The 22,454-nt window shown below is 44.9% G+C and overlaps 1 protein-coding gene across 1 annotated transcript in view; it reads left to right on the top strand.

Annotated features, from left to right (window-relative positions):
* The window catches only part of LOC138737343 (discs large homolog 1-like protein), a 49,394-nt gene extending 27,394 nt beyond the window's left edge, over positions 1-22,000 (top strand). Inside the window, exons 4-7 of the mRNA XM_069888097.1 lie at positions 5,700-5,777; positions 12,147-12,392; positions 16,131-16,223; positions 21,501-22,000. Coding sequence (XP_069744198.1) covers positions 5,700-5,777; positions 12,147-12,392; positions 16,131-16,223; positions 21,501-21,653 — 570 coding nt within the window. The 3' untranslated portion in view covers positions 21,654-22,000. The remainder of the gene's footprint in view (positions 1-5,699; positions 5,778-12,146; positions 12,393-16,130; positions 16,224-21,500) is intronic.
* The last annotated feature ends 454 nt before the right edge of the window (positions 22,001-22,454 follow it).

Below are 22,454 nucleotides of genomic sequence, written 5' to 3'. Positions count from 1 at the left end.
TCTCCATTCCAGGTTACCATGATCTTTCTTGTTCCTTCCTGGATATCACAATGGATATCTGGAAGGTTGGCATGCACCATGATAATAACAGATGTTATATGTCGCCTGCTTTCTCCTTAGGAACAATGCGAAGGGAGCAGGGTTGCCATGAATTCAAGAGATAAATTTAAATTTCAAGATACAGCACAGTAACAGGCCTTTCCGGCCCATGAGCCCGTGCCCACCCCCCCCCCCCCCCCACCAGTACATCAATTAACTTACAATCCCCGTTCAATTTTGGAAGGTTGGGAGGAAACTGGAGCACATGGAGGAAACACACAGACATGGGGAGAACATACAGACTTGAACCCAGATGGCTGTTGATGTAATTGCTTTGTAAGACTCATCATTGTTGGTGAAGACTCCTACTTAATTAATATCTGACAAAAGAAATAATGACTCCACAAGGAATTTCCTCATACAGTAAAAGTTCCATTATTGTCACTTAATACTTACTTCATTTAGAACGTAACATGCATGAAATTCTTTAACTTTTGTTTACCATAAGGCAGGTAGAGAGTTGGCACTTTGTCCAGTGTCCCTCACAGAAACCTACAGCACCTGGTGTTCATAGGTGGTCTCCCCTCCAAGTACTGACCAGGCCTGGGCCTGCTTAGCTTCCAAGATCAGACAACCTCAGGTGTATTCGGGGTATTAAGTGCTGTAGTCAAGTGTGTACATTTCTGGAAGGCTAATGCATGCATGCTGAGGAATTATTCTTATGGTCTGCAGCAGAAGGGAATAGAGACATCACTGATAAAGTCTGCAAAATGCATTTTCCAGCATATGAACAGGGCTGACAATGGCAGCAGTTATTAGATGCTCCTTGAGAAGGTGATGATGAGCTATCTTCGTGAAGTAACATTGTGGCTCTGTAAAACTATGGTCAGACCGCAGCTAGGATATTGTGTTCAGTTCTGGTCAACTCATTACAGGAAGGATGTGAAAGCTTTGGAGAGAATGCAGAGGAGATTGCCTGGATTAGAGAATGTGGCCTGGATTAGAGACTGCCTCTTATGAGCAAGGTGAACAGAACTTTTCTGTTTGAAGTGAAGAAGGATGAAAGAGGACTTAACAGAGGTCTACAAGATTATGAGAAGCATAGATAGGGTGGACAGCCAGCACCTTTTTCTGGGGTGACCATAGCAAATACCAGAGGACATCACTATAAGGTGAGAGGAGAAAAGTTTATGGGAGACATCAGGGGTATTTTTTTTATATATATACAGAGAATGGTGAATGCCTGGAATGAATTGCAGGGGTGCTAGTGGAAGCTGGGGTAATAGGGACATTTCAAAGCCTCTTTGATAAGCACATGGATGAGTGAGAGGTAGGTAAGGTTTAGATTGTAGAATTGGTTAATGTAGGTGGGCCCAACATTGTGGGCCTGTACTGTGCTGTAATGTTATATGTTCTATGAAGTGCCTCATTCCTACTCATGTTTCTATTGGGTAGGTAGTTCCAGGATATACTGTAGACCCATTAACAATGAGAAGCAGCAATGCATTTCCGTCAGGTTGCATGCTGCTTCAGAGGTTAACCAGCAGGTGGACATGCTATCATGCACCGGAATGCCTCGTCCTTCTTCGTGACAGAGGTCAAGGGTGAGGCCGGGGGGTTCAGAGGTGGCGGGGTGGTGGGGGGGTGGGGGGGGGGGAGGGAAGTGGTGATGGTAAGCCAAAGAATCTGCTGCCTCACAGTTCCAGGAACTTGGGTTCAATCATGACCTCCTGTGTGGTGTTTTGATGGTCTTCCTGCATGAAAATTTTTTTTGCCTGATCTGCTTTCCTCCCTCATCCCCAAAAGTATATGATCTGGAAGGTCCATTGGCTGCTGTAAATTGCCCCCAGTTTGCAGGTGAATGGTGCAATCTGGGGTGGGAGGGGGGATTTGATGAGAATGTGGGGAGGATAGAATGGGTGAGTATGGAATCAGTGTAAATGGGGTCATGATGGTTGGCATTACTCAGTGGGTTAAAGGGCCTGTTTCTATATATATATATATATATATATATATATATATGGGAGATGACATCAGTCTTGAAGAATAGCTATGTCTATTGGGTAGATAGTGCAGATTGCAGTGGCCATAGTAGAGGGAATCGATTGGGTAGCAGTCAGGCAGGTTCCTCGGTCCTGCATGTTCCAGGCAAGGGGCATTGATAGGATGGACAGCCAGCATCCTTTTCCCGGGTGACAGTAGCAAATACCAAAGGTCAACTGTATCAGGTGAGGAGAGGAAAGTTTATGGGAGGCACCAGGGGTATTTTTATACACAGAGTGCCTGGAATGCCTTGCCGGGGATGGTTATGGAGGCCACTGCAGTAGGGACTCTTAGACAAGCACATGGTCACCAGAAAGGTAGAGGGTTATGGGTGTGAAATAGGGAGGGTTTAGATGGTTGAGTTGGCACAACAGATCAACACAACATCACAGGCCGAAGGGCTTGTTCTGTGCTGTAACGTTCTATATTTTTTTGGGCAATCATTGATCAACATCCCCACTTCTGAACTTCCAATGGAAGCAAGCCCATTGATGACGCAGCTGAAGATGGTTGGAGCCTGGACTCTTGTCCTGAGAAATCCCCCCAGTGACCTCTAACAACCACAACTTTTACGTGAGACCTGGCTGCCACCATTGAAGCCATTGAATTCAGTGCTTCTGGAGGCTGCAATGTGGTAAATGCTGCAGTGATGCCAAGTGTGGTCACTCTGACTTCGCCCTAGATTCAGCCCTTTGCTTTATGCCTTGGCTGAGGACTGGAATGGAGTGGTCCTGGCAAAATCCAAAGCACACATCAGATTATTCGCAAATAAACATCACTCAAAAACAGCCCGGATTACACTCTCTCTTCACTTTGCTCAATACTCCTGACCAGAATGGGGGGGGGAAGGAGAAAATGTGATCACAATCTTCTGGAAATTCAATGGGAACTCAAGCAGTATGTGTGGGAGAAAAACAGCAGTCCACGACATTCAATCAGTCTCAACGAAGAGTTCGAGGTCGAAACATCAACCATTTCTCCCACCCCCCACCCGATGCTGCTCAATTTGTTGAATTCCTCCAGTAGATAGAAGCCGCATTCAGGTGCATTCTCCACCAGGAATGCGCCTGCAGAAGCGGATATAGAGCTATGGAATTGTCGTTCAGATGGTAGCGCACTTTGGCTCTTGTTGGCAGGGAACGTCGGGGCAGGGGGGGGCAGGCACGGGATGTCGGGGCAGGGGCAGCGAGAAGGGAGGCTGTCAGGAAGCGGGGAGGGGGGCTGTCAGGACATGTGGCGGGGGCTATCAGGCAGCAAGGAGTTGGGTCGCTGGCTGATTGTCATCAGCCCGCCCCTTAGCAGTCACTTTCAGGTGGCTGCATTCAGGTGCGTTGGGGGACTTCAGTGAACTGGAGATTATCCCTCGGATGCTGAGTGCGCCATCCTGCTCTTTCAGGTGGGTACCATGACAGCCACATACGGATAGAATATACAGCTTTACATCAGTGTATTCTGGCCACCTGAAACAGCCTTGAGTTTGGCTTCACATTCCAGCGCCTGCTGACTCCTGTGAGTCACCGAAGGAGAAAACATTAGTTTTTAGAGAGGGTAGGGGTGGGAACAAAGAACCATACACTGACAGCGGGCTGCTGGTGTCTCGAGGCGAAAAACCCATGGAGGCTGTGGACTGCAGGAATCTGGCTCAAAAGGGGTCACCAGGTATCAGATCCAGGATGAGAGAGGGTGCCAAGGGTGCTGAATGGTTCCTAATCATATCAGAGGTTGGGATCTGGAGCTTGGATTGCTGAAGGTTCGGACTGGACTCTGCGTGGCTGCGGAGGCTGTGGGAGTCCTGGAAACAAATTCACGGACACTCGGTGACTCTTTTATTCTCTTTCCCTGACTGTTAGTGGTGCTTCAGGCAATTTCTGCTGATGGCGAACCTGTCTGGCTTACAGCAAACAAAAGCAATTCCGAGTAATGTGACACTGGTTTTAATTACATGACAATAAATTTAATCTTGAACCTTGAATGAAGGAAATATTGCTGATAGGGTGGGGTCCAGGTTGTAGAGAGAGAGGGGGATGGAAATATCGCTGATCGGTTGGGGTCCAAGTTGTAGGGAGAGAGGGGGATGGAAATATTGCTGATAGGGTGGGGTCCAGGTTGTAGGGAGAGAGGGGGATGGATATCTGATAGGGTGGGGTTCATGTTGCAAAGAGGGAGTGGAATGGAAATATCTCTGATAGAATGAGATTGTCAGGTGGCACCATACCCAGCTTAATTACTTTGGGAACCCTTGCCTCACCCTATCAGAGCTGCTCTTGAAGTCCAATGGAGGCTTGGTGCATTGAATCAGGCTCTCTGGCTTACCAGGTCTGTGCCAACTAAGCAGCACCCCTTTCCACACACCCATTTATTCAACCCTCGATGCCACTACCTCCCTCCAGATATCTACCCCTCACCAACCCACCAGTGAATCTGTCAACTGGCATTTCTTTGGATCGTGGGTTACAGGGAGAACCTTTCGCAGACAGAGTTGCTGTGTCACTGTTTACCACTGGTCTGTCCCTTCCCAAACGTCCCTGCAGCTTAAAATACATATTTTCTCCCACTTTCCCGAGTTCCGATGAAGGATTTTCAACACAAAGAACTAGTTCAAAGTGCTGCTTGACCTGAACGCCATTCTCAGTTTTCGTTTAAGATTTGGAGCATCTTAAGCTTTCAGTGCTTTAGTGAATAAGAGAACTTGCAGGGAGGAGTGGAGTATTGCTTCTTGTACAGGGCATCTACAACAGACAGTTCAATGTAACAATGTGAAGAATGTGAGCAGTTGGACACACTGTTGCAATTTCTTCATGTGTTCACACCTGTAATGGTATGGAGTATGTATGTTAATTGGCTCAGGCTGACCCACTTTTACCTGGACTCCTCCCCTGGGTCCAAGGCCATAGAGGTCAGGCCATCTATCCCTTCCCTGTACTTCCCTGGTTTGGATCTGGGCCAGCTCAAGCCTTCTGTGCAATAAAACCTATCGTTCCCCTCAGTCTTTGTCATTGCGATTATTGGGGCTACTGATAGTGCCCAACCCATTTAATGGGCCAGTCAGCATCAGTGGAAGGAGAAATTGTTAATGTTTATCCTGATCACAGACCTGAAACGTCAACTGTTTCCTTTTCCACTGTTGCTGTCTGATCTGCTGGGTTATTCCAGCATTTTTTTTTGTTTCAGATTTCCAGTATCTGTGGTTAATTTATCAAACAAAAATCATTTACTGAAAAACCAGTTTTTTTTGTTTTTTGACTTTTATTAATTTTGGAGTTAGGTCTGCCATTTTGAGTAAAATTATGTGAATCTTCCTTGCCCAGTGACATGCAAAGGATATTCTTGGATTCCCCCAAGAGTTCTGTGGTGTTATTCAAAGGGTTATTCCACTTCTGAATTGGGTTTGTAACTGGCGTAGTCTGTAAGGAATTTGTCCGCTCTCCCTGTGTCTGGGTGGGTTTCTTTCGGGTGCTCCGGCTTCTTCCACCCTTCATACGGATGGGGTTTATAGATTAATTGGGCGATGTGGGCTGGAGGGGCTTGTTACTATCTAAAATTAAAATATTTATAAAAGAACAAATGGTATCCTGCAATTCAAGTAACATGTTGATCTGACGTATTGTCTGTGCTAGGGAATCTTCATTTCCAAAGTCTCAAAGGATGGTCCTGCAGATCTTGCTGGTTTACAAGTGGGAGACATGGTACTGGAGGTACGTTTGCAAGATCCTTTCATATTGCTCCCATTTAATTTGTGGTAACATTTGAGAGGCATTCCCACATTGGATCCTTGCTTGAGGAGGTCAAGACGATGCAAAATAAAGAAAGAGTGCCTGCCATTATATACTGTACACTCTTACAATCCTCAGTTCACTGGTGGACAGTGGAAATATTCTGATCCGTTATCATTGTGTAGCATAACTAAGGTTTGTACGTAGCATCACCCATCAATGATGTGATAAAGACCAGTTAATCTGCTTGTTATATGGCACAAAACTGATAACTTTCAAAACAGTACCATCAGAGCTTTTTTATGACCACTTCATGATTGTATGCTTGGGAGACTGGTTGAGGGACAAGTTAAAAAAGAAACACAGAAATGCTGGAGGAACTCAGCTGGTCTCCCAGTGTCCATAGGAGGCAAAGATATATTACTGACGTTTCGGTCCTGTGTCTTTCTTCAAAGTATATGGAAAGACAGGAAGGCATCAGTATAAAGACTGAAGAATAGGAGGGGGAGGTAGTGGGCCCCCAACGGGATCATGTGTTTAGTCGATGATGAAAATTGTGATTTAATTTGACGTGTAACACTGTGTAATAGAGAGGTGGTTGTAATTACTGCTTCTCATGGTTTTGTGGCCACATGTTTATGGAGGTTTTTAGTTTCAGTTGTAGTTTGAATAAAGTTTGTATATTTATTTTTTTTAAATGAGAGGGGGAGGACTTCAGACTAACAGACAGAAGGTAATAATTAGATATGATAAGAGGAAAAATGAGCATTGACTTTGATTCTGTGAAAGGAGACAGGAGGAAAAGGGAAGAGAGAGAGAGAGGGGGAAGGGGGGGGGGGGAAGGACTCCAGACCAACAGACAAAAGGTAATAATTGGATATGATAAGAGGAAAAATGAGCATTGATTTTGATTCTGTGAAAGGAGACAGGAGGAAAAGGGAAGAGAGAGAGAGAGAGAGAGAGAGAGAGAGAGAGAGAGAGAGAGAGAGAGAGAGAGATAGAGAGAGAGGAAGAGAGTGTGAGAGAGAGAGAGAGAGAGAGAGGTGGGGGAGGAGAAAGGGGATGAAAATGGGGGGATTTTAACAGAAACTGGAGGTTGAGGTTAATGCCATCCGGTTGGAGGGTGCCCAGACTGAAGAAGAGGTGTTGTTCCTCCAATTTGCAGGTGGTCTCAGTCTGGTTTTGCATGAGACATGTTAGCAAGGGAATGGGATGGGGAACTGAAATGAGTGGCCACTGGGAGATCCATGCTATTGTGGCAGACAGAGCCGAGGTGCTCAACAAAGTGATCTTCCAGTCTGCGTCCAGTCTTTCCAACATAGAGGAGACTACAATGGGTGCACTGGATCCAGTCAGTCAATGGCCTCTGTAGATTCACAAGCGCCAAGGGGTCGATTGGTGGGGAGGGAGGAGCGGACAAGAGACTCACGGAGGGAGTGGTCCTGTGGAAGGTGGAGAGGGGAGTAGAGAGGAATATATATCTGGTGGTGGGATCATGTAGAAGATGGTGGAAATAGAGGAGGAGGATATATTGGACACAGATGCAAAGGTGAATCCAGTTTTTGTCACGTCTAGGGGCAGACAAGCCAGATGTGCAGGTAATGATGGATATGCGGATGTGGGCTGAGTTGAGGGTGGTAGAGGGAAAGCCACGTTATTTGAAGAAGGAGAGACATCTCTGTTGATCAGGCATGGAAGGCCTCATCTTGGAGCAGATGGGATGGAGACAGAAGAATTGAGAGATGGGAATGGAATCCTGACAGGGAATAGGGAGAGAATAGGTGTAGCTGTGGGAGTTAGTGGGTTTATAGAAGATGTCTGACAAGAGTTGGGCTCCCAAGATGGAGATGGAAAAATCAACGAAAGGGATAGTGTTGCTAAGTAAATTTGAGGTCAGCAGGGAAGTTGGCAGCAAAGTGGATAAAATTGACAACTTCATCATGGGTGCAGGAAACAGCACCAAAGTAGTCATCAATGTAGCAGAGGAAGAGTTGAGGGGCCTTGTCTGAGTAGGGCTTGTACCATGGATTGCTCAACGTAGCCAACAAAAAGGCAGTTATAGCTGGGACCCATGTGGGTAACAGGTCTCTCTGACCTGGAGAAAGTGGGATGAGTCAAAAGAGAAACTATTGAGGGTGAGGACAAAGTTCTGCCAGCCAGAGGATGGTGATGATGGAGAGGGACTGGTTGGGTCTATTGTCCAGATAGAAACGAAGGGCTTTGAGGCCTTCGGTATGGGGGGGGAAAGAAGGTGTATAGTGATTGGATTCTATGGTAAATATGAGGTGGTCGAATTCAGGGAACTCAAAGTTGTTGAAGTGGTGGAGGGCATTTGAAGTATCCTGGATGTAGGCGGGGAAGGACTGGACCAGGGGGACAAAACGAGTTGAGGTACAGTTGCACCTGGCCTGGAGTGTACATCTCACTCATAAAGCATCAAATGGAGCAAGGTTGACAGAGCTAAGGCTTTTCTCTTTGAACCAATGAAGGATGTGACTGGATATAGGGTTAGTTAGATAGGGTGGACAGCCGGCACCATTTTCATGGGGCGACAGGATATCAGTTCAAGGTGAAAGGAGGAAAGTTCAGGGGAGATGTTAGAGATAGATTTTTTGACATGGTGCCTGGAAGGCATTGCCTTCACTGGTGGTGGAGGTTAGTACATTCAGAATACTCTTGGATATGCAAATGAATGCAAAAAATAGAGGGCTATGGATGTGAGGTAGGGAAGGATTAGGTTTATGTAGGTCAGCACAACATTATCAGGTGTAAGGCCTGTATCTTGATTTTCAGTAAAACCAACAGTGCTTTATTGTGTTGTAATGTTTTAAAATGCCTGCTCTCTCTGCTCATATTCAATTTTTACCATTTAAAGCTTGCAGCATCTTCCAAGTGCACAAGCAGGGAATGTTTCATTGTTGCTCAGTATAACATACATGGATAGGGTCGTTGGTATCAGATAAGAAACATGCTTTGTCTGAGGCCTTGCGGCTACCGTACTGGACAATGATGCAGCCAGACGGGATCATCTTGATTGTTCTCCTGTCAAACTGGGGGCCAGTAGCCTTGGCCTTCTCAACCTCCTTAGGAAGTGTAGGCACTGCTGTGCTTTCCTGATGAACGAGGAGGGGTTGTGGGTATCCTTTATTTGCACACCAAGGAACTTTGTGCTCTCTACTCACTCCAACACGGAACCATTGATAGAGCAATCTGACTTTTTAAAAATGAGTAATCCATATAACCATATAACCATTTACAGCACGGAAACAGGCCATGTCGGCCCTTCAACTCCGTACCGGTTCACTTGAACAACTCCACTAGCTCCTCCGCAAACTCCTGAGGAATCAGACATAACTTAATAAGCAATAACGATAAACCACACAATATAGATGCTATGTGGAGGAAGACAACAACAGTACCCACTACCCTCGACCATGATCTGCAACAATTAGGAAAGTGTGCAAAGGAATGGCAGATGGAATTTAACTCAGGCATGCAAAAGGAGATGTGTTTTGGGAAGTTAAACTATGGCAGGACATGGCAAGGCACTGGGGAATGTTGCAGCTTTTTGAATGATATTCAAAGCAGTTAAAATATTCACTATTCAAAGAAAAAAGACACGGACATATTTACTGTTTAACTTCCCTCTGTATGCAGCTGATTTTTCCGAACTATGAAGTGAGATAAATCTTTCTCAGTACTCTGGAGAAAACCTGGTTAACTGATATCACATGGTCCTTGCAGCTTTGATGAGAGTTGAAACACAGCTAATATACAGTATCGGCCTGTATTCTTGCTGCGATTTGAGGCAACACCCTACTTTGTTCTCTGTTTAAAGTGTTAGGAAGAACACCCTCGAATTGTTTGATTGGTTTTGTAACACTATTGATTGCACTCAGAGACAAGTGAGGAGTACAAACTCACTTTTAATAGCTCATAATCAATGGCCAGTAGACACAATAGTCCTCGGGTGAATCTGAGGTAAGGTGGGAGAGCCAGGGTTTATATTGGGGTAGTTGAGAGTGGAGCCAACCTTCTGAACAACACATAGACAGTGAATTCCAGTTCACCTCACTGCTGTCACAGAGACATCCTTTCAATAAGAGTGTGGAATGATAACAGTACTAAAAACATCTGCTGTTCTCGTGTGACTGATTTGCAGAAAAATATCTGGGATTATCTGATCAGTAGTTCAGAAGTTGAAGAAGTCAGCGCTGAGAACACATTGTATGCACAACCCTCTTCAATCTTCATTGCCCATGCTGGTTTAGCCTTGGTCTGACTTGGTTCCTGTCGTACCTTGGGTTGTTTCTACTCTTGACTCCATCCTGTCTGTTTTAAATATTTGATTCCAACATCAAACACCATTTTTTTTTTGTTTTTGAAAGAATGCATTGAAAGTGATGAGTGATGATTAAGGAGATCTGCCAAATTCATTGGTGATCAAACAGAGCTGCAGAAAGTCTCTAGTTGTAAATGAGCCAACCTGCCTCCCCCAACATCCAGTGCCAGGTCTCTATATCTGTAGGTCACGGTTCTGCAAATTTATTTGCTTGTTGTCATGTACGTTGCACAATGTACATTCAAGTGGATACACATGTACTATCTTCAATGTGAGAAAAATGTCTGCTTCCTTTGTCCTTTCAGGCAGTGAGCTCCAGGGTCGAACTTACGGGCAGAGACTTTTCCTCAACTCTACTACTTCTACCACTAGAGTTTGACCCCTCTACTTAGGTCCTTCTTATGTATTCTTCATAATTTTTTGAACACCAGTCAAGTCTCCCCTTGTCTTGTGATTTCAAACAAAACAGCTCAGGCATCTCTTCCCTCACTGTTCCAACTTTCCAGTCCTGGGAAACTCCTTGTCTTTCTCCTCTCTCCAGGACAGTCACATCTTCCCTGTGATGCAGTGAATGGAACTGATCCCAGGCTGTGATTTAACAGCTCCAGTCTTGACTGGGAAAGACAGACTTGCCCTGTTGGCAAGGAGATGTCTTTACATTTACTGTGCATTCCCTCCTTGCTTGGTTTCAAATGCAATAGGCATTTGTCCCTTCAATATCCATTTGACTCCTGACATCTAAAACCTTCCTTCTCACTATTAACCACACAAATCATTTTTAAAATCACCAATAGCTTCCAAGGTTTAAGTCTAAATCATTAAAGTTCATTTAAGAAAGCAAAGGATTTAGTACAGAGTCCAGTAGAACCAGCCTTCTGTCACTAAACACCCCACAGACATTACACCTCGGTCGGTCTCTGCTATTGAGTTATTTCTGATTCGACTTGTTCTAGATCTGATGGATGTTTCCCTTCTATTGAACATTCCGCCATGCAGGAGCTTGTTGAAAGCCTCAAATATATTGGCCCTCTTGCTACTTGGCCAAAATGTTTGATGGTGAATCAGACAGCTTCTCTCCCCTTCATCAATTCACGCTGAATCATCTGTGGCTTTCAAAAGACAGTGTTACATTGCTCTATGATTAAGTGCCCAGCAGTGATGGTAAACAAACTTGTCTATGGGTGGATGGCTCATCCTTTCCTCTCATTTTAAGCAATATTACAATGTTTAACAGAAGCTAGTCCACTGTCAGCAAGAAGTATTGAAAAACAAATGTAAGTCTCTGCAATCTTCCTCCCTTGCTTTTTTAAAAAAAAGAACGGCCTTGGGTATATTTCTTTTGTGCCTGGTGATTTATCTTCCCTTGTTATTGTAAGATAGGCAGGTTTCTTTCCGGGCTTGTGGAGTTCCCAAGATTGGGGTCGGCAGAGCAGACAATGCAAAAACCAGTGCTCTATGTGGACATTTGGCAGGGTCTGGAAAATTGCACCTCCTTATCCGGTGGACTGGCTGCTGAGGCGAAGATCCACGGTTAGGGCCTCAGGAGTTCCGGTAGGCAGGTTGCCATGGCAAGGATCCATGGTTGGGGCCTTGGGAGCTCGAATGGGCAGGCAGTTGGGGCCTTGGGAACTCCATTGGGCAAGTTGCTGTGGCGAGATCCGTGGTCGCGATGACGGGAGCTCCAGTGGGCAGCGATCGGGGCCATAAAACAGGAAAGGTGACTTTTACATGGGTCATATGAAAACACGCGATTTTTGGGCCAAAAAAAGGAGTGAGCGGAGGGTCGACTATTTCACAGTATCGACAATTACATGAGTATATACGGTAGATCACTGAAGATATTCTAACAGGAAGAAGATCAGGGGATTCAGAGCAATGACTCACGAGAGGAGTTGAGACCAGGGGTAGATCAGCCATGATCATTTTGAAGGGCAGGGTCAGCTTGAGGGGCCAAACAGTCTACTCCCACCACAATTTCATTGCGCCAACAAAATTTCTACCCTTTTCAGGTCAACGGAATAAGTTTGCAAAATGTTACTCATCGCGAGGCAGTACATGCACTGAAGAATTCTGGCACTGTGATTAAGATACTTATTTTGAGGGACAGGGCAGTGAACCCTGACACCAGAGTCACATCCAATTCAAGGAGCAGCGGAAGCACTGCCATGCCCGATTGGAGTGAAGAGTCCGGGAATGAGGCATCGGAACCAGAGAATTTTGTCTCCGAAAAGATGCCATGCAATAGAAGCAACTTGGTAAGTTAAGCTCGTACATCACCACTAAGTAGATTATTTTCGACTGCTGGTTTCTAATCCACTCAACCCACTTCTTTCTTCTCAATGTATCCTAAAAAAAATGTTGAATGCCAGTAAACTGAGCCCCAGTTGCCATGACTACCCAAGCATCCAAACCTCAGGGGTGAAGATTTAGAAGATTGATTTAGAAGGTAATTTGAAAGCAGTCTTGAGGCGCCTTGGTTGGTTTTTGGCCCCTTTAACTTGAATGAGCAAGTATCCCCTCTTTGGAAAACCGTGAATGTGGATCTATCTGCTCAGTTCTACACTGCCCTAAGGCTTTAGGAGATCCAGAATTGATGAGAATGAAAAAAAAATCTAAGATTGGTAGACAAATAGGGAGATTAAAATTCCAATAATCTGACACAATGGGGGTTTTGGACCGGCACATTTTCTGGATTATTGGACATTATGGGCTGGGGGTGTGTGAGGTTGGCTGGGAAGGGTAAATTTGACAGAGGAGTAGGTTTACAGATAAAAACACAGTGAATTGCTGGAGGAACTCAGCTGATCTTTCAGTGTCCAGTCTAAGATACATGGCTGACGTTTCGGACCTGAAGCAGAATGAGCAACAAACAGGAGATGTCAGAATGCAGACAACGTTGGCAGGGCGAGGAATCTAGTCCAACAAATTGGATATGATAAGGGGAGAGGTGAGAAATGCTTATGTTTGTGCAAAAGGAGACAGGGTTACAGTTAGGAGAGAGACAGAACTGGGGGAAGGTGAAGGAAGAAGAAGTGAGGGGGTGGAATGGGATTTTTAATGAAAGCCAGGGAAGTCAATATTAATGCCATCCAGTTGTGGGATGCTCAGTCGGAATATGAGGTGTTGTTCATCCAATTTATGCAAGTTATCAGTCTGGCAGTACATGAGACCATTGAGGGACACGTCAGCAAGGGAATGGGATGGGAAATTGAAATGGATGGTCACTGGGAGATCCACACTACTGCAGCAGACAGAGCTGAGGTGCTCAACAAAGTGATCTCCCAGTCTGTGCCCAGTCTCGCCAATGTAGAAGAGACCACAATGGGAGCACCAGATACTGTAGATGACTGCAGGTTCACAAGGGAAACATTGCTTCTCTTGGAAGGACTGTTTGGGGCCCTAAATATTGGTGGGGGAGGAGGTGTGGGTGCAAGTGGAAGCATCTCCTGCGGTCACAGAGGTAGGCAACAAGGGAACAACTGGTGGAGAGGGAGGAGTGGGCAAGGGAGTCACGGAAGGAGCGGCCCCTGCTGAAGGCAAAGAGAGGAGGATAGGGGAATGTGAGTCCAGTGGTGAGATCACGTAGTAAGTGGTGGAAATGTCTGAGGAGGATGTGTTGGATGCTGAGGCTGGTGAGCTGGTAGGTAAGGGCAAGAAGAATCCTGTCCTTATTACTCATGGGGGCAGAGGGACTAGGGCAGATGTGTGGGTAATGGAGGGTGAGGGCTGAGTTGATGGTCCTAGAGGAAAAGCTATGTTGTTTGGAAAAGAGGACATATTTGATGATCTAGCATGGAACTCCTTGTCCTGGGTGCAGATGCAATGGAGATGGAGGAATTGAGAGAATGGAATGGAATCCTTACAAGGGAGAGGGTGGGAAGGGGTGTAGTTGATGGGTTAGTGGGTTTATAGAAGATGTCTGTCGAAGATTTGTCTCCTGAGATGGAGACGGAGAGATCGAGGAAAGGGAGAGTGTTACTAGAGATGGACCAAGTTAATTTGAGGTTGGGGAGCAAGTTGGCAGCAAAGTGGATGAGATCAACAAGCTCATCATAGGTGCATAAGGGAGCATCTAAGTCGCCATTGATGTAGCAGAGGAAGAATTGACAGGCCTTGCCTGTATAGGGTTGTTGCATGGATTGCTCTGCATAGCCAACAAAAAGGCAGGCATCGCTGGGCCCATGGCTATCCCTTTAACCTGGAGAACATGGGATGAGCTGAAGGAGAAATTATTGAGGGTGAGAACAAGTTCTGCCAGCAGAGGAAAGTGATGGTGGAGGGAACTGGTTGGGTCTATTGTCCAGAAAGAAACAAAGGGCTTTGAGGTCTTCATTATAGGGATTGGATGTCATGAGGCAATTAAGTTCGGGAATTGGAACAGTTGAAATGATGGAGGTCATGTCAGTATCCCAGATGTAAGTAGGGAGGGACTGGACCAGGGACTACAAAACAGAGTCGAGGTAAGCGGGAACCAATTCGGTGGGGCAGGGGTATGTGCACACATTGGGCCTGTTGGGACAATTGGGTTTGTCGATCTTGGGTAGGAGGTAGAATTGGGCATTGCGGGGTTGGGAAACAATCTTAGTGGAGCGCTTCTTGTCAAAATCTTTAATACACCCTTTAAAACCCAAAGTCTGGGTACCTACTCGTCTCCCCTTGCGGTTCCTGCCAGCCCCTGTGCAAGGCGGCGGTTTAAAGAGTTTGCCGCAATAGCATGGATCTCCCAGTGGCCACCTATTTCAATTCCCCATCCCATTCCCTTGCTGATACGTCTGTCCATGGTCTCATGCACTGTCAGATTGAGATCACCTGCAAATTGGAGGAACAGCACCTCATCTTCTGACTGGGCATCCCACCACCGGATGGCATTAATATTGACCTCTCTGGCTTTCATTAAACCCCAGCCCCTCTCACTTCTTCCTCCATTGCCTTCCCCCAGCTCTAACTCTTTCCATTTTCACTGTCTCCTTTTGCACAGACCTCATCAATTTTCACCTCTCCCCTTATCATATCCAATTTGTTGGTCTGGATTCCTCCCCCAGCCAGCATTGTTTGTATTCTGAGATTTCCGGGTGTTTGCTCATCCTGCTTATTCCTTGAAGAAGGGACGGCATGGATGGCTAAGCATTTAGTGCAACGTCTTCACAGGGCCAGTGATCGGAATGGCGTTCAAATCCTGCACTGTCTATAAGGAGTTTGTACATTCTCCCCGAGTCTGTGTGGGATTTCCTTGAGGGTTTCAGTTTCCTTGCACTGTTCAAAACGTAGTGGATGTGTAGGTTAATTGGGGGTATTTGGGTAGTGCTGACCTGTCGCTGAAATGTCCTGTTACCATGCTGCATGTCTAAACTTAAACATTTAAAGGCAAATTTAAGATTTCAAGGACTCAGGCTCAAAAATCAGCAATATATCTTTGTCTCCTATGGATGCTGAAAGACCAGCTGAGTTCCTCCAGCATTTCAGTGTGTTTTTACTACCATCACAGCATCTGCAAACTTTCGTGTTTCACTCAGTAGGTTTACAGAAGTCAGCATAACATTGTGGACTGAAGGCCCTGCACCGTGCTGTACACATTTATCCATAACGACATGTTAGTCCGTGTTCTAATAAATCTTCCAGTGAACCCAATAAGGTTAATGGGAGCAGCAAATCCAGCAGCCCTCTGCACCTTGGCCCACAATCCTGACCCCTGCTCACACTCTGGATTCCCATGGTCACTTTCCAGGCCAATGAGTGCATTAAGCGCAGGACCACTAGGATTTCTAAAGAGCCAGATGCTGGATTATCGGAGTTTTATTGATGTGACAATTGCCTAAATTATTTTCTGCGATCACCACTCCAAGTGAAAATCTTGCACCCTTTTCTTTGTTCATTCCACAACGTGGTGCTGTGGAATTGCCCAATCAGTGAAGTTACACATTGAGATATTTTTACAGATTGAATAGATTGCGATGCACTTGAACTCAACAACTCAACATTTTTCTTAAAATTAGGGATCTGTGACCTCGATGAATCGCACCATGAACTCCGCCAGTGGGGGTTTACAAAAGCATGCTTCGTTCCATATTGTGAATCATACAATGCCAGTGAGTAGCTGCCTTTTTGATGTGGGGACTCAGAGTAATTAACTTGATGTTGGAACTGTAGAGCTGTTCCAATGACCAAGGCTATGATCATGCTTTGTCCCAGTTTACTAGAGATAAAGCATGATAAGCAGATTGTAGCAAATCAAAGTACATCATAGCTTGTATCAGAAAGGTCAAAGATATAATTCTCCATTGCTCACCTATCCTTCAAATGTTTAATATTTATAGAATCATACAAAATAGGTGCAGGAGAAGGTCATTCAGCACCTCAAGCCTACCCCACCATTCAATACTATCATGCCTGATCATGCAAACGCAGTCCCCCTGACCTTGACAACATTCTGTTGTGGGAGTTCCACTAAATGGCAGACCCCATATCTTCAGACTGTGGCCCCTTTCTCTGGACTTCCCCAACATTGGAACATCATTCCCTCATCTAAGCTGTCCATTCCTGTCCAAACTGTATATGTCTCAGTGAGATACCTCTCATCCCTTCTAAATTCCAATGCATATAACTATGGTCTATCCAATCTTTCTTCATCAGTCAGTCTTGAAATCCCAGCGATCAGTCTGGTGAACATTTGCTGGACCCACCCAACAGCAGATTCGTCTTTCCTCAGGTTAGGAGCCCAAACTGTGCACAGGACACAAGGGACAATTAAATCGTAAGTTTAACAAGCTGCAGAAGTCATTGCGTGCATGGCTGGTGTAGCACGATCAATAACCACAAGCAGACTTGAAGCGAGTGATTAAGGGCTTTAATAATCTGAAACATTAGGCACGTCTTTACATGCTGTTGGCCCAGATCCAAGGCTGGTATGGAGGGACGAGATTAGGGCTATCAGCCTTTATTGGGAATCTTACAGGGAGGAGTTACAGGGTCAGAGGCGGGCCATCCTGTACAATGTAGTGAGTCACCTCCTGCACTACTGTGTTCCACCACAGCTGCTTTATGTGTTGTTGGGAAGTGTGGGACGTCCTAGCTAGAACAGTCTCACGCGCACACACACACACACACACACACACACACACACACACACACACACACACACGATGTCACACACACACACACACACACACACACACACACACACGATGTCACACACACACACACACACACACACACACGATGTCAGGCAGGCTCACAACACACACACCCTAACACTTAGATACAAGTTTATTTTTTAGACATACTGCACAGTAACAGGTTCTTCCAGCCCACGAGCCCGTGATGTCCAAATGCACCAATTAACCTACAAACCCCATACATTTTTGGAGGGTTAGAGGAAACCGAAGCACCCAGAGAAAACCCATCCAGACACACACCCCCACCTCTCTTCATGCCCATATGTTATGCCCACAACCTCTGTCCTATCCACAACCTCAGCCATATGCCCACAATTGGGTCCTGCACCTGGAACCAGACATGTTGCAGTATTTGGACTAAACAGCTCAGGATGTTTGGATGCTCCCACCTTCAAGCCTGTAAGGCCAAAGACTATGAGTTCAAATCACTGACAGATTTATCTATCTAGGCTGGGGGAAGGGAGGAGGGGCAGCAGGGGGGAACAGATGAAAAAAATGTGCTCAACCCCTTCCACCTGGAGGAAGGTTTACAGTGAATGGAAAATTTAGTGGTCAGCAGTTGATATTTCTTTGGCTTGGCTTCACAGACGAAGATTTATGGAGGGGTAATGTCCACGTCAGCTCCAGGCTTGTTTGTGGCTGACAAGTCCGATGCGGGACAGGCAGACGTGGTTGCAAGGGAAAATTGGTGGGTTGGAGTTGGGTGTTGGGTTTTTCCTCCTTTGTCTTTGGTCAGTGAGGTGGGCTCTGCGGTCTTCTTCAAAGGAGGTTGCTGCCCGCCGAACTGTGAGGCGCCAAGATGCACGGTTGGAGGCGAGATCAGCCCACTGGCGGGGGTCAATGTGGCAGGCATCAAGAGATTTCTTTAGGCAGTCCTTGTACCTCTTCTTTGGTGCACCTCTGTCATGGTGGCCAGTGGAGAGCTCGCCATAGAACACGATCTTGGGAAGGCGATGGTCCTCCATTCTGGAGACATGACCTACCCAGCGCAGTTGGATCTTCAGCAGCGTGGATTCAGTGCTGTTGGCAGTTGATATAATGTTTCTGAATAAACATAGGTAAAATTTATTTAACTGAACCTTAAATATGTTTAATGAAGTAGCTTCAACTGCTTCCCTGGGCAGAGAATTCCATAGATTCACTACTCTCTGGGAAAAACAGCTTTTCCTCATCTCCGTCTTAAATCTACTCCCCTGAATATTGAGGTTGTGTCCTAGTTCTGATCTCACCTACCAGTGAAAACAATTTTCCTATCTCTATCTTATCTATCCCTTTCATAATTTTATATGTTTCTCTAAGATCTCCTCTCATTCTTCTGAATTTGAGTGAGTATAATCCCAGGCAATTTAGTCTCTCCTCGTCAGTCAACCCCCTCCTCTCCAGGATCAACCTGGTGAACCTCCTCTGGACTTCCTTCAAGGCCAGTATATCCTTCCTCAAGTATGGAGACCAGAATTGCACACAGTACTCCAGGAGCGGCCTCACCAGCACCTTGTATAGTTGCAACATGACCTCCCTGCTCTTGAATTCAATTCCTCTCGCAATGAAAGCCAACATTCCATTTGCCTTCTTAATAACCTGTTGTACCTGCCACCCAACTTTTTGTGATTCATGCTCAAGCACTCACAACTCCTTCTGCACTACAGCATGCTGTAGTCTTTCACCATTTAAATAATAATCTGCTCTTCTAATTTTCCTCCCAAAGTGGATATCCTCGCATTTGCCAATGTTGTACTCCATCTGCCAGACCTTTGCCCACTCACCTAACTTAACTATATCCTTCTGCAGCCTTTCCACATCCTTTTCCACTCAATTTAGTATCATCCCCAAACTTGGCTACATTACACTCTGTCCCCTCTTCCAAATCATTAATGTAAATAGTGAACAGCTGTGGACCCAGCACTGACCCCTGCGGGCTCCCCCCCCCCAACTTACCACCGTCTGCCAATCAGAAAAATCAGAAAACACCCATTTATCCTGACTCTCTGTCTTCTGTCTGTTAACCAATCCTCAATCCTTGCCAATATACTTCCCCTGACTCCATTCATCTGCATCTTATTGATAAGTCTCTTATGCGGCACCTCATCAAACACCCTCTGGAAATCCAAATATACAACATCAACCTGTTCCCCTCTATCTACCGCACCCATTACATCCTCAAGAACTCCAGCAAGTTTGTCAAACAAGACCTGCCCTTTCTGAGTCCATGCTGCTTCTGCCTGATGGAATCCGTTTGGTCTAAATGTCTCGCTATTTCGTCCTTAATGACAGCTTAAAGCATTTTCCCGACTACAGAGGTTAAGCTAACTGGACGATAGTTACCTGTCTTCTGCCTATATCCCTTTTTAAAAAGTGATGTGACATTTGCTGCCTTCCAATCTGCCGGGACCTTCCCAGAATCCAGAGAATTTTAGTAAATGATTACCAACGCATCAATTATAACTCCTGTCATTTCCTTCAGTACCCTGGGATGCATCCCATCAGGACCAGGGGATTTGTCCACTTTCAGTCCCATTAGTTTGCTCATCACTATCTCTTTTGTAGCAATTATTTTATTGAGACCCTCACCTCCCTTCACATCCCTATCACCACTCTTTGGCATGCTGGACATGTCTTCCACCGTGAAGACTGACACAAAATATCTGTTCAATACTTTGGCCATTTCCTCATTACTCAATATTAATCTCCCTTTCTCATCTTCCAAGGGACCTGTAACAATAGCCAGCCTCTTCCGTTTTATATATTTATAAAGTTTTTTGCTATCTCTTTTATATTTTGTGCTAATTTACCTTCATAATCCTTCTTCCCTTTCCTTATTTCCTGTTTAGTTGTCCTTCGTTGCCTATTAAAGTTTCCCCAATCCTTCAGTTTCCCACTACTCTTGGCTTCTTTGTACACATCAGCTTTTAATTTTATACTTTCCTTTATTTCCTTAGTTAACCAAGGCTGACTCTTCCCTCTCTTACTGCCCTTGTTTTTAACGGGATCATATTTTTGTTGAGCACTGTGAAAAATCTCTTTGAAAGTCTTCCACTGTTCCTCAACTGTTCTACCAACTAGCCTGTGCTCCCAGTTCACACTGACCAATTCCTCCCTCATCCTGTTGTAGTCTCCCCTGGTCAAGCATAATACACTAGTTTTAGATCTAACTATTACACACTCCATTTGTATGAGAAATTCAATCAGACTATGATTGTTTTTTCCAAGAGAGTCCCTAACTACTAGATCGTTTATTTATCTCGTTGCACAATACTAGGTCTAAAATAGCATTCTCCCTTGTTGGTTCTTTAACATGCTGCTCAAGAAAGGTATCACAGATTAATTCTGCGAAGTCATCCTCCAATCTCTCTCGACCAACTTGATTTTCCTAATCTATGTGGAAGTTAAAGTCCCCCACGACAACTGCCATTCCTTTCTTACATGCCTCATTTTGGCTTCAATAAATTATGAAACCTGTGAAACTGAGGGATGGCTCTCTGCTAAACAGTTCTTTTCCCTGATTTGTTTTACACTTACTTGTATAGAGTTAATGGCAGGATTCTTAAGAGTGTGGAGGAATGGAGAGATCTTAAGGTCCAGCTCTAAAAATCTGTCAAGGTTGCTGCGCAAGGTGTAGGGTGGTTAAGAAGGTGTGTGGTGTTCATTAAGTTGGGGGATTAAGTTCAAGAGCCACGAGGTAATGCTGCAGGTCTATAAAACTCTGGCTCTGGAATATTGAGTTCAGTTCTGGTTGCCTCATGACAGGAAGGATGTGAAAACTTTGAAGAGGGTACAGAGGCTGTTTGCCAGGTTGTTTCCTGGATTTGAGAAATGTCTTACAAAGCAAGCTTGTCTCTTTGGAGTTTAGGAGGATGAAAGGTGACTTAATAGAGGGACGTAAGATGGCCAGCAGTACCTTTATGGCCCATGTAGGCAGACTGCCTTTCTGGTTCTCTCTCGTGTTGATGTACAGTCAGCAAAATAACCATGATTTCAAATTATGATAAATGGAAGTTTGGATTTATTTTCATCTGTTGTTTAGTTCTTTCAAGGTGTGTGCTTTTTATGTTGGGAAATACATGTATTATTTCAGTCTCCTTTAATTTAAATTCTTTCCCCCTCCTTGTGTGTATTCTAATTTTTTTCCCCCGATATGTGTTCCTGGTCCTCTCTTCTTGCACTCTCTCTCTTGATCCTTGCTGCATGGCCAAGCTGCCTCGGATTACTGTGACTTGTCCTTCAACTTCAGATGAGGATCTGGAGCAACTGACGTTAGACAAGGATGAATATTACCCAAAGCAGTCCAAAACAGCAGACGGCAATGACTTCTCAGACTATTTAAATAGTGCGTTTTATCCACCATAGCAAGGTCCTTCTGATGATCAAAATGATTTCCCGCAGAAGATTTGCCATTTTTAAATAGAAAGAAATTGCCTTATTTAATTCAGCAGACCATTAATTAAGGGGGATTTGGGACTGTTTGCAATGCCTCCGATGACATAATGTGAAAACACATTTTTGTGTTGAAACAATGTCTGTATTTTTCTGTAAGTCAACGTGTCATAATATAGCAAAATTGGAAACGGCAGATTAAAAGTTCAGACCGATGACGAACAAGACAAAAAAGACACCCTCTGAGTATTTTTGTACTGTGTGATTGTCACTGAAGTGCCCGATTTACTGTAAAACAATAAAGCCACTAAGATCCTTCAGTCAGTCAATATGTTACTTTGTCTTGAACTGCAACATGCACACCTGAAGGTTCCTCAGAGAATTCCAGCTGGATTGAAGCAAAATTTGCTTCCTGTCTCAGCTACATGGGTCTGAGTTCATTTATTACCATTTGACTGTACATATACACATAATAATCGCATATGTACATACACATATCATTTAAAATAAATATTTTAGTATAATTTATTGATTACGTGATCATCAATCTCTGTGTGAAGAAGCTATTTCCTAGCCTGACAGTCCTGATTTTGATGCTTCTGTACCTCCTCCTCGATCGTAGTATGTTAAAAGATAGTGTGTGCTGGATAGAAGGAATGATATATGCTTCTTTGAGCCTTATTTAAGCAACGTTCCCAGTAAATGTCGTCAAATGTCGTCAATGGAAATCCCATTGATCTTCTCAGCTGTTTTGATGATCCTCTGCATTGACTT

This window comes from Narcine bancroftii, chromosome 6, assembly GCF_036971445.1.
Source record: "Narcine bancroftii isolate sNarBan1 chromosome 6, sNarBan1.hap1, whole genome shotgun sequence".
Lineage (NCBI taxonomy): Eukaryota > Metazoa > Chordata > Chondrichthyes > Torpediniformes > Narcinidae > Narcine > Narcine bancroftii.
The sequence above is the reverse complement of the archived record's forward strand: the minus strand, read 5'-3'. Positions and strand labels throughout refer to the sequence as shown.